At 24.5% G+C, this 13105-nt stretch overlaps 1 protein-coding gene across 1 annotated transcript; it reads right to left on the bottom strand.

Annotated features, from left to right (window-relative positions):
- Positions 1–111: 111 nt before the first annotated feature.
- On the bottom strand, positions 112–5964 carry LOC110650140 (potassium channel AKT1). Its single transcript, XM_021804967.2, has 11 exons — positions 5563–5964; positions 4384–4749; positions 4189–4246; positions 3776–4096; positions 3435–3680; positions 3226–3324; positions 3012–3044; positions 2703–2888; positions 2361–2555; positions 2171–2246; positions 112–1263 (listed from the first exon to the last, which is right to left on the bottom strand). Exons 1-11 carry the CDS (start codon positions 5748–5750, stop codon positions 350–352), a joined length of 2682 nt encoding a protein of 893 aa, XP_021660659.2. The 5' UTR covers positions 5751–5964; the 3' UTR covers positions 112–349.
- Positions 5965–13105: the final 7141 nt, after the last annotated feature.

Genomic DNA, 13105 nt, shown 5'->3' with positions numbered 1-13105 from the left:
TCTTTCTTTTATATGCGTTTTTAATGAGATAATGCAAGAAAGAAACAAGACAACAAAGGCGGAAGATAATATTTGTAACTTATCAGGATTTTGTATCAGAATGTATCACTATTTTCATTAAAAAAAAAAAAAAAAGATTGGATTCTTAATGAGACAGAAAGATGTATTTGAAGCTCCTTTCAATTCAAGAATGCCCCAAAAATAGAAAATTTCATTCTTAGAGGAAAGAATTTGGCATTACACCATGATACTCCTTGCAAATTATTTTGTTTTAGTTGGTGCAGAAGAAAATGATTGAATAGGAATAACTCATAACATACCCCCCTGTTATCATAAGGAGTTTTGGCAGTTAGACTCGTGTTTGATCACTCAAAAATGGTTGGGAGTTTTGGCTGTTAGTCTCTTGTGTTCGATCACTTACAATTAAAATGTGATCACCATCTCTAATCACCTCAATATCATCAATTTCAGCTTTGTCCTTGCTCAGAACTTTGGCAAGTGTCAACCCAAATTTCTTAGCACCAATCTCCAGCAACTCCGGCAAGCTCTTGGGGAGTAGAATCAGCTTCCCTGCAATTTCTACCTTTTCCGGGCAACTAATTATCACTCTTGCAGGGTTAGCTCCATAATTGTCTGCGGCTATTGTGTGACTAACTGGGAATGGTAATTCCTTCTCCCCCTTGTGGGCCGCAGACATCATCCCAAAGAGCGAATTGTGAAAATTATTAGTTCTGCGTCTGGTACGCTTTTGGCTCCATGATCCATCTCTACCCGAGTGTGAACCATCATGAGACATAGGACGGATAGTTGGCTCACTTGTAAATCTCCCAAGATATCGAATTCCAGGCTTGTGGTTCTCAGGAATGGCAACAACAGACTGAGTTTTAGGCTCTTTACAAGTTTGGAAAATGAATTTTATTTCTTCGTGTCCTTGTTGGTCGGCTAGATCCCTGGGAGTCCAACCGTGTATATCTGGTTTGTCAATTTCAGCACCATGGTCTAAAAGAAACCTTACTATTTCAGTGTTGTCTTCACAAACTGCAACATGGAGTGCTGTGTTTCCACTCTTCCTCGAGCATGTGACATCCCCACCACATCGAACAATTTCCTTGAGCAAGTTCAAGCTATTTTGCTCAGCGGCAATGCATGCAAAATGACCTTCATCTCCCGATTTTATGCTTGCACCATTTTCTATCAGCAGCCTGGCCACTGCTTCATGGCCACCTAGCATTGCCTCCCACAGTGGGACATTACCATCCGAGTCTGCAATAACATCCAAATTAATTAGAATTACTCACACTACCCTTTCCAGATCATTTACAATTCTTTATGCTTTTGAAGTAATCAAATTAATTAGATCACAAAAGATCCACTAAAATACCCATTCTTTAGGAAAAATTTAAAAATAAACAACCAATGTGGTCAATTGAAAATGCAATCTTTTCTTGCCAACTGTAATAACTGCAGTTACAGTTGATAACAAAATTTTAATAAAAAAAAAAAAAACCTGTACAATCCTCCCAAGTATGTAGGTTTCAAAGTCTAAGAAGGTGGCCTAATTGGACCATGCCCATACAAGAATGTATTGAAAAAGAATTTTTATAAGAGAAGTCAACAAGTAAGAACCAGTCTCGATAAATTAATCATATACTAATGAAGGTTATGGCTAGCAGGGTGCCAGGTCTTTCACAGCATAATTAAATATAAGCAGAATGAGACATCTGCATTATTGAGTTCAAGCATTAAAGAGAGAACTCTGATGACTAAATGCTACACACCTTCAAGTGATACTATTTCAAATTGCTAAAATAATTGAGTTTTCTTTATAAAACTTTCCTGAAATGAGATTTGACAAAGCATGCCTCCCACATATAACGTGGACAAGCAGTGTACCATCTAGCTTTTCTGTATAAAAGTATAAAAAGGTCAACTGCAATCTATTTCAACTGATGTTACCCAATTTAGAAAGGAGATAGTTGCAAAGTCAACAAACCAACAAAACCGACAACAGATTAGAAATATAATTATATATCACAATCAGCATTCCATGCTAGAAAAACAATGTGATAGGAAAGAACAAAAGACAGTTGAATTTATAAAAATGAAAGATAAGGAAAATGATTCAAACAAAACTGCCTGATTACGGATTCCACAATAGAATAGAAGTTACCTTTACAGTTAGGATCTGCCCCGTAATCCAGTAAAAAAAGCACACAGTTCTCACTTCCTTTTGATGCAGCTATATGCTAATAGACAATTTTTTTGGAGGAAAGAGAGAGTGAGAGAACATCAGTATTGCAGAGAAATCCACAGATTAATATGGGAAAAGAAAAAGTAAAAAAAGTTTCACTTTCACATACCAGAGCCGACCTCCCATTGTTGTCTGATTCATTTGGATCCAGGCCCCTTTTCAACAACTGATGTAACAAGGAATCATCACCCCTAAGTGCAGCAAAACATAGACTGACAGGTAGGTCCATTCTACCATGAGTTAGCATGTTCTCTGTCTCATGCAAAACTCCCTCCATAATTGGGTCCCTTTGTTCTTTCAAATGCTGCCCCACCAAGAACAGAAAGTTTAAAACATTATAAAAGTTTCACAAGCAAATGCATTCAAAAACTGTGGAAAGCTCCATGTTTAGGGAAGGGTTTGTATTCTAGTTATGAATTCAATGTCACCAGGTTCATTTGAGTTTACCGACCTGAAGGAGATTGTTCATGATTATGGTCCCATCTCCAACATTGGCCTGAACAATGTTCAAAAATGTAGTACGGTTCAGTCGTAGTAGCTGGCTCAATCTTTTGGTGCGCACTGTAAAAAGTTGTGGCCTATAACAAAGCACCCCAATCTCACCACAAAGGTCACCACTTTCTGCCTGCCCAACAACCTGCAATGATCCAACATAATTTTCTTCAATAAAAATTTGAACTATAAAACTACAGTCTTGATTCCAAAAGTATTTTCCTCTAATTTAAAAGATGCTTGGAGATATTCAAGCAGTAGGACTTGCCTGTTCAACTCCATTTTTGTAAACAAGTAGATCCTGTTAAACAACTCAACTATTAGAGGCCATAATTTGATAAACTTGACTAAAATTGAAAATCCTATTTTTTGTTGGAATATGTGTCTCTACTAGCAACAGGGTGAACCTAACTTCAACTGCAAGTTCACAGATATAAAAATTTGGGGAAATGTTACCCAAGAGGTTGAAGTTGGGTTTTTACCGCAGCACCAGTGACAAGTATATAGAAGTCTGTCGGTGCTTCATTCTGCAAAATGACATCTTCTTTGGGAGGGAAATACTCAGCTTTCATCTCTGAAACCTTTGAAATTCATTTACAGAAAAAATCCAATGTGAACATTTACTCAAGAAAGCAATCACTAGATTGATACAAATCAAGTACAAAAGTAGCACAAATTTTGGGTGAATTACCAGCTGGAAAAGTAAGTCATTGGAAACCCCATGAAATAAGTACACCTTGTCCAGGAGAGAGTAAAAGAGATAATGTGAAATGCTTGAACGAATTGCTTTTGGAAGGGAATCAAGAGTTTCTTGCTGCTGAAGTCCTTCGGAATCGGTCCTGAACTTCAAACACAGATGTGCAAGCATCTGATCTTGCAGGCGAGGAGGTAGTTGGTTCCTCTGAGCAAAACTTGAAGCTGCTTGTATGGCATCTCTCTGGGAATTTCAAAATTACACGGAAGTCTATAAATATTGAATTCAAGAACTGGGAAGCATGCAGATCACCATATCAACGAATACGAATTACTTACAAATCTTCTAGTTCGACTAGTCCCGTGAACAACCAAGTTGGTCATGTTTCCAATCAAATATGCTGTCAACCCAAGGTTAAAGAGCATGTAGAAGATATCAAAGATCATCTCCCTTGAATTCACAGGATGGAGATCACCATAGCCAACTGTTGTTAGAGTAGTAATAGACCAGTAAATTGAAGTCACATATCGGATCCACACACTCTGTTCAAGAAAATTGTCCCCCAAAGATGCTCCAATCCATGTCCTTTCAGGGTTACGATAACGAGCAGCAATAAGATAATAAAAGCATCCAGCAGAGTGAACGGCGAAAAGGGTGACCTACAGAGAGTAGCCAGGTACAAATAAGATATTGAATAACTAGAAGAATGCATTGTAATTGGCATTATAGCGTTCCCGTCTTGAACACTTACACAAATAAGTTTGGCACATCGAACCCAGAAGTAGTTATAGTTCCTATCCTTCTCCAATCTGTTGAAAGAAATCACATAGCTGAAGTTACTAACTAATAAATAAAACACTTGCTTCAGGGCCTGCATCAAAATACTGAAGCCCAAAAAGTTCAATTTGGTTAAATTTCAAAGCTATCCGAGGGAGAAACCTTTTACCTGGAAAATAGAGCACTAACTCTTCGAAGTCGCCAAAGGCGAAGCATGTTGAACAAGCCATATGATCGGAGTGGTTTAGGGGAGATCTTCCGAGCAAGTTCAGATGGGATTGTGGATATGAAATCAAAGGCAAACCAGGAACTAGTATACTTCCAAGCAATCTTTTTTGGATTGTCAACAAGTAGGTAGTTCGTCTTGTCAAGGTAAGCTACAAAGAAGGTAAGAACAATGTCTACAGCAAAGAATCCATTTACAACATTATCAGCAATGGAGAGTGGTCCCTCTGGTTTCTTGAGAAATCCGAATTCAAAAGGCGATACCCAAGCCGTATAGATGACCAGAACAACAAGAAAAGTCTCCCATATTCTGCAGGAGTCAATTAAAGCCTTAAGCTAATTTTAGCATACTTATTCCCTGCAACTACTATATATTTTTATGCCACACAAAATGCATAATAAATGAAATTGCAAGTAGATAAACTCTGCTGCATATTGCTTAATATCTGGTTGCTAAGAATCTAAGCAAAGGATCAAATAACATGGTGTTCTCTGAAAAGTAAAATCTGATAGTACCAAAACATTTTAAGTAAGATTCAGTAACACAACCGTTCTAATAAAGGCTCAAACTGATAGTACCAAAAATTTGATAAACTAACCCCCACACCGCCCGCCCACCCCCAACACACCACCCCACCCCCCCGAAAAAAAAAAAGTAATATGCTTTTGCTGCAATTAATTACAATAGAAAAACCAGTGGACCCTTTTCCAACAGACAAGGTTAAGAGGGAAAAAAACAAAAAGAAACAAGAAAACAGCTAGTGGAAGTGCAACAAAATGCGAAGAAACAGATAATTATCAGAATAAAAAAAAATGACAAGGACGAACTTTGAAATCCCTCACCCAGGAAGAAGAGCCTAGAAAGATAAAAATAGGAATCATTATCAAAAAGCATAACAAATAAAGAAAAAAAAAGATAAGATTTTAGTATTAAAAAAAAAGAAACGTGAGATTCAATGTCAATCTTTTCCACATCCCCGCAAAATAAAAAAGCTGAAAATAATCCAATAATATCACTCAAGTCAATACCAACCAGATTTAAAATAGACTAATGAAAACAAACTTATTAAAATCATGAACAAAAAGATGGGAAAAAAAAAACGCAACATATGATCGTCATCACCTGTAACGACGGTCATAAGGAGATACAATGAACCTCCTGAGCTTGACTCTGCGGTTACTTCTTGCACCAAGTGAAGGTAAAACAGCAGTAGAGAGGCTATAATGGCTGCTATCTCTAGACAAGAGCTCTAACTCCTCTTGGCCGCACACAGAAACCCTAAAGACTCTGCTGTTACGCAGATTTTCCATTCTTGATTGACGTAAAGAAAGCTCTTGTTTCTCGAGTTATCTATGCCTGCCTGCTTGCGAGCGTGGCCCTCCTTTGTTATATATATATCGGTCGTTATTGGAGTTATTTCCCTCTACGGGGCATCTTTAATGTCGCCTTGTCCTATTTATATACAAACATAAGACTGTTTGGACACCTTTCTGCAATCATTATCTCCTCTCCTACCCGGTGACCTGACCTCACCCAGTTTTCCTGCTGTGTCCGTTGTCCACATCCTTAACTTTGAACAAGGTTTTGTACCAGTTTGCCCCTAGTCGGAGACCCAAGGCCCAACAAAATCTTTCTTCCTAAAAATATTTTCCTTTTTTTGATAATCAGCTATTTTCCATTTTGAACATCTAATTAATGTTGTAAGAAGGGGAATTAATTTTCTCCAAATTACTTTTTATTTTTAAAATTAATTATAATTATATTTTTGTTACTTAAAGTAATTTTAAAATTTAAATAAATTTAAAATTTTTAATTTTAAAATTTATATGAATTTAAATTAATAATCATATTTATACTTAATTTTAATTAAATATTAATTAAAATAAAAAATTAAAAATAAAATAATTTATCTATTATTTATAAAAATATAAAAAAATATATTTATAACAACAAATAAATAATTAGCATGCATATTAACAACAATGACCTATTGCTAATCCATATAAATTCATCATTAATAATATTTAATGACAAATAAATACATCACTAATAATTTTAATAATAAATGGCTTCCAAATATGATTGTTGCTGAATTTTTAGTTACAGAAAATTTATCGCTAAATCCTTAATGGTGCTAATTCTATAATATATTATATTCACACTAATATTTTTTAGCGACACAATAGCTGTCACTAAATACTTAATAATTTTAATTTTTCATATTATAATAATTAATATCAATTAAACTTTTAATGTTTTTTTAAAAATAATTCTCCTTATACTAAACAAACATAATATAATTCTTAATATAATAATTCTATAATTTTAATTTTAATGCTATAAGTATTATTAATTCATTAAAAATTATTTAATTTATTTTAATAAATTAATAAAAAAAATTAAACAAGGAATATTATTCTACTAATTTATTTTTTTAATTGTTTTAAATATTTATAAATTTATATATATAGAGAGAGAGAGAGGGAATAATTAGAGGAACAAAAATATCATTCACATTATTATAAAATTATTATTAAAAAGATTAAATATTTAATTAAATAAAAATTTAGTGTTAACTAAATATTAAAATTAAGAATTTTAATTTTTAATCTAAATCTAATTCAAGTAGATGAACTATATTATTGGTCATAAATTTATAGCATTTTTTTTAAGTGTCTATATTGATAAAAATATAACTTTAATCAAAATTAAATTTTATTTTTATATATAAACAAATTTTCATTTATTTCATTTTTATTAAGAATAAAAAAAATTTATATTCTCAAACTATTGTTCAATAAAATAAATTAAAAAATAATTTTATTGAAAAATTTAATGAAATTATTATCATTGCATTTCAATTTTAACTAATTTAAGTAAATACAATAAAATTAACACTAATTTTACAATTTTTAGAAAAATAACTAAAATTTTAGATAAAATTAAAAAAGCAATTAGAATTTTTTTTTAGTCCTATTTGCAAATTAATTTTATTCTTTATGGTTAATAAAATATTATAATTTATAAATATATTAAAATTTTAAAAAATACTATTCATAAAAATTATTTAAATAATTAATTGTTTAAAATAAAAATAAATTTTAATTTTATATTAAAATATAATAAAAAAATATAATATTAAATTTAAATGCTTATTCATTTCAAATTTTTATTTATTCATATAAATTTTATATTATTATTTAGTGGCTAGATGACTAAAACAGTTAAAACTTTTATAAATTTTTGCAATTTTAGTCAAACCTTTTAATTTTATCAATTTAATCTCAACTTTGATAATATTAGTTTTAATTTTAATAATTAACCTAATTGGATTACTTAATTAATAAAAACAATTTAAATATTTGCATATACTATTAATATTAGTGAATCCTTTTATTTTTATATTAATTTTAAAAGTTATTCTTAAATTGATAAAAATATTATTTTAATTAATTTATCTATCTTTTTGAAAATTATAATTATATTTATTTTGGTTTTATTCATATTTTATTTTTAAAAATTTGAATTTTTTTTCTATAAATTTGAAATAAAGTGAAAAAAAAAGATGTGAATTAAAAATATAAGGAAAATGAAAGAGAAAAAAAGCTCAAAATTTTAGATAATAATATTAGATATATTATTCATTTATTATTTTTTATCAACATGAAGTTTGTTAAAATTAATAAAAATACTAAAATTATTGAATATATTAATAAAACTAAAAGGAGTAGCCAAATTTGATAATAAATGAAAATTTTGAATTATTTTTACCAATTGATGAGTTCAATTGTTTTAAATTAAATTTATTGTTAAAATTGGAAATTTTGAAAAGATTTATGACTAAATTGATATAATTAAATGTTCTTACTAAAATTTACAATTGACATAGAGGTTTTAAAATTAATTACCTTATTAAATTATGTAAATATATGAGTATTTAGAGTTATATTAAAAAATAAAATTAATATATATTATATAATTATAACAATGTATTTTGAAATTATATAATTTAACTTTTCATTAATATATTTACCATATATACCTTTTGTTTTTAAATGTTTTAATTTTTTTAATCATAGTTTACATTACATAGAATTATATATTTATATAAAATAAAATTTTATTTAATTATATATTTAACTTTTTTATTTATAGTGTTGTATTCTTTTCTAACAATTAATTAATAAATATAAAAATTTGAATAGAATAATTTACAAAATAATCAAATTGTTTTATAATTTTTAATTTATAATAAATAACAATTAACATATTAAAATTTTAGCTTATTATAAAACTTATTTCAAAAAAATACTTATATAGATAAAAACCCTAACTCATAAATAATTTTATTAATAGTCAATGATAATTTGTGATTTAAAGGCTTAATAGTAAAAAAATATTAAAAAAAATTATAATTATGCCTATTTTTTTAACAACTTTAGCATGGTTTTAATTTTCTTTAACCTATATTTAAAATTGATTTAAATTTATTAATGTGATATAATTTTAACTGTTGATTTATCTTTCAAACATAATTTTAGTGATCAATTTATTTCAATTTTTATTACTCACTAAAAAAATTAATATTTAAAATCAAGTTAAAATTCTTAAAAATCAAAGAGTTGACTGTAATAACAAAAAGTTGAAAAAATTTATAAAGTAGGAAGAGGGGACATTGGGATTTTCAAAAACACCTTTCAATATTTTTATTATTTATAAAAATATAAAAAATGTATTTATAAAAAATTATTAACTTTAAAATTTTTATTTCATTTACATACAATGAAATGATAAAACACATATTTTTTACTTTACAATCTCTATTTTAAATGGATTATAATATTTTATTAAAAAATTAAAAATATTTTGAAAATAACTTTTAGTAAATAATAAATTTTAATTTATAAAATTAAAATATTTATATTTTAATCACTAAAGTAATGTATATTGAAAATTTTATTTATTGTGTTTTATTTATAATATTTTATATGACTAAAGTAATATAACTTATTAATTTTATTTTTTCATAATTTTTTTAACCAACTTTAAATGCAAGTAAAATACCATCAAGCTAATGGATAATTAAATTTAATTAGTTATTGAAAATAATATATAATTATAATATTATATTATATAAAAAATTAAAAAAAATTATATAAAAAAAAATTTTAAATCACAAACTTATAAAACGAGTAAATTAACATGTAAGACGCGTTAAGATAAAAACCAATTAAATGTAATATATATAAAATTTTGCAAAACCAATTAAATGATATTTAAGATTTTATTTTAATTTTTAATAGAATAATATTTTAAAGTTTACTTTATTAGCACTTTATAAGTTTCAAAAATAAAATGAATATTTTAAAAATAAAAAAATTTAAATTTTCAATGAAAATAAAAAATAATTTAATTTTATTAATGTAAACATAAATAATAATGTTAAAATATTTATTAAAAATGCTAATAGAATAAATAATCAATATATTATTTTACTAAAAATTAAATGCGTATTCCTAAATATTAAAGTACTAAACCTCATAATACTTCTTTTACTTTCTCTTTAAAAAATAATAATAATAATAATAATAATAATTTAGTTTTGTTAGGAGTACTTATTAATACTCACATTAAGTTGAGAGTTCAAATTTTATCAATAGCCCCTTTTAATGGATATTTATAAACTTTCCTATAATCTCCAATGAGATTTGTGGTAGCTTGGGCTAGAATATGTACCAAACTAAAAATTCACAACTATTTGTTAGATTTGTAACTCAAAATTCTAGTAGGATATGGAGAGATATATTTTCTTAATTTGAATGGAAAAAATATTCCTCAATAGGATATAGTAATATTTCTTATATAGAATAGAACTCTAATTATTTTTGAATTGAGTGAGATTCCTAATTAGATTAAAATTGAGAAGATTAATATTATAAATAGGAATATGGTAAAAAGGTTATTTGATTTTGCTTATTGTTGTAGCATGCGCCTATTATGAAATAATACTTTCACCCATTGAGAATAGTGGCACTTATAGTTGAAAATACTTTTTGTATAGTAAATATAGTGAGTCATATCTAAAGAATACTGAGAGTTCTTTTTTCAATTTCCCGACTTATTAATTTGAACGTTTATATATATATATATATATATATATATATAAAATAAAGAGGTATTCTCAATAAAATGACATATGATATTTTTCTTAAAAAATTTATCATGTGTCACCTTATATAAATACTCTTATTTATATTAATTATTATTTAAATTTTAATTTTTTTTTTAATTATCATTATTATTTACAATACTACCTTGAAATTTATGATTTAAATTATTATTTTTTAAAATTTAATTTTTTAAAATTAAAATTTTTTATAATTAAATATAATATTTAAAAATTATTTATATTATTTTATAAATATTAATTATTATTTAATTTTTTATTTATCTTTTAATTATTATTATTATTATTTACAATGCTACATTAATATTTATAATTTAAATTATTATTTTTTAAATTTAATTTTTAAAAATTAAGAGCTTCCATGATAAAATACAATATTTAAAAATTATTTATATTTTTTTATAAATTTATTTATATAACATATTATTCCTACATGTTACTCTCCATAATAATAATAATAATAATAATAATAAGGTATTGATAGTCATTAATTTAAATAAAATTTGACAATTAATTTATGATCTCATAATTAATAATAAATATTCTCCTTTATATTAATTATAATTTAATTTTTCTTATTTCTATTTTAATTATCATTATTATTTATGATACTACCTTAATATTTGTTATTTAAATTATTATTTTCTTTAAAATTTAATTTTTAAAAATTAAGACATTTTGTAATTAAATGTAATATTTAAAAATTATTTATATTATTTTATAAATATTAATTATTAATTATTTTTTTATTTCTCTTTTAATTATCATCATTATTTATAATATTACCTTAACATTTATGATTTAAATTATTATTTTCTTTAAAATTTAATTTTTAAAGATTAAGACATTTTATGATTAAATGTAATATTTAAAAATTATTTATATAATTTTTTTATAAATTTATTTATATGAAAATATTATTTTCGCATGTTGCCTTCAATAATAATAATAATAATAATAATAATAATAATAATAATAAAAGGCCATTGATGACCATTAGTTTTAAAAAAATTGATCATTAATTTGTGATCTTATAATCAATTATCATATAATTTAATCAACCTTAAATTATTTTATATTTTTAATAAATATTTTTATTACATTGTTATATTTTCTATTATTTTTATTATGAACTCATTGTTAAAAAATTTGAAAAATAAAAAGTATAGTCTATATAAAAAGTTATAAAAATAAAATATAAATAGTTGACCTATTTATAATTTTATATATTATTTTTTATATTAATAATTTAATATTCTTTTTATTTCACTTTTCTAAGATTAATTAATGTTTATTATTATTATTATTATTATTATTATTATTATTATTATTATCAATTTATGGCCATTTAATTGAAACAGTCAAATAAATAAAAAATATTTTATTGTTATAAAAATTAAATTTGAATGCTTTTGTTACTATTTTAGATTAAATAATATTTAATTATAAATTAATTTTTTATTTAAATAGTCTTCATTTGTTTATCTATATATAGTATGTCATATGAGACATGTGATACATATTCGTTAAGTACTTTTATTTCACCTAAATATTCTCAAATCTTTTTTAATTTATACTATGTTTTATTATTTTTTTAAAGTTATTAGTTATCATTCTCAAAATTTTATTTATTTAAATATATTTAATTAATATGTATTTAATTATTTATTTTTTTCCATAAATTTTTTATTTAATATTTTTAAACTTTTGAATATTTTATTTCATTGTAATTATATATCTAATGTCTATAACAAATATTTTAATTATCCATATTTTATTATCATTAATTTTTAATAAAATTATTTTAAAATTTTAATTAAATATCTATATTTTTATGCATAAATTATTTCTCAATTATATTTTTATATAAAATTAAAATTTTAAAAATAAATTACAAATATGATTGCATCGAAAATTTAGCTATAAATAAAGATAATTCAAAAAATTAAAATAATAGTATTAAATTATAGAATCTGTCTTTTAAAAAATAGTATACATTATTAATATTTATTATATCAATAGAAAATAATAATATTTTAAAGTTTTAATTTTTATGAAATATATTTATTTTATATTATAAATTTATGTTAAGTGACAACCATTTTTGTCAAAGAATTATTTTATAAACAATATATCATATTAATAAAAAAAAAATTTATACTTAGATATAGTGTTTTTAAAAAATAATAAAATAGAATGTTATTTTTAATTAATAATAATGTTATATATTTTTATTATTATTAAAATTAAATAATTCAATTCATTATTAGTAATTTAATATTTTTTATTATATTAATAACAAAAAAAATTATATATATATTTTAAAATAATATTATTTTCTTATTAATCTAATATATTTTTTATAATTTATAAAAAATAAATATCAATTCATGTAAATTAAGAGATAAAATATAAAAATTTTATGAAATTTAAATTATTTTTGAATAAAGTACTTTTATTACATTTTAAATGAAATAA

The sequence above is a fragment of the Hevea brasiliensis genome, chromosome 13 (genome assembly GCF_030052815.1).
Source record: "Hevea brasiliensis isolate MT/VB/25A 57/8 chromosome 13, ASM3005281v1, whole genome shotgun sequence".
Classification (NCBI taxonomy): Eukaryota; Viridiplantae; Streptophyta; class Magnoliopsida; order Malpighiales; family Euphorbiaceae; genus Hevea; species Hevea brasiliensis.
The sequence above is the reverse complement of the archived record's forward strand: the minus strand, read 5'-3'. Positions and strand labels throughout refer to the sequence as shown.

Bases quoted from the DNA above. Each gene is read 5' to 3' on its own strand.
- LOC110650140 (XM_021804967.2), bottom strand. From the start codon at position 5,750: ATGGAAAATCTGCGTAACAGCAGAGTCTTTAGGGTTTCTGTGTGCGGC. The intron at 4,247-4,383 runs GTAAAAGGTTTC...TTCTTTCAACAG, and splicing joins GTTAGTGCTCTATTTTCCAG to ATTGGAGAAGGATAGGAACT. The intron at 2,247-2,360 runs GTATGTGAAAGT...ATTGTCTATTAG, and splicing joins ACAATGGGAGGTCGGCTCTG to CATATAGCTGCATCAAAAGG.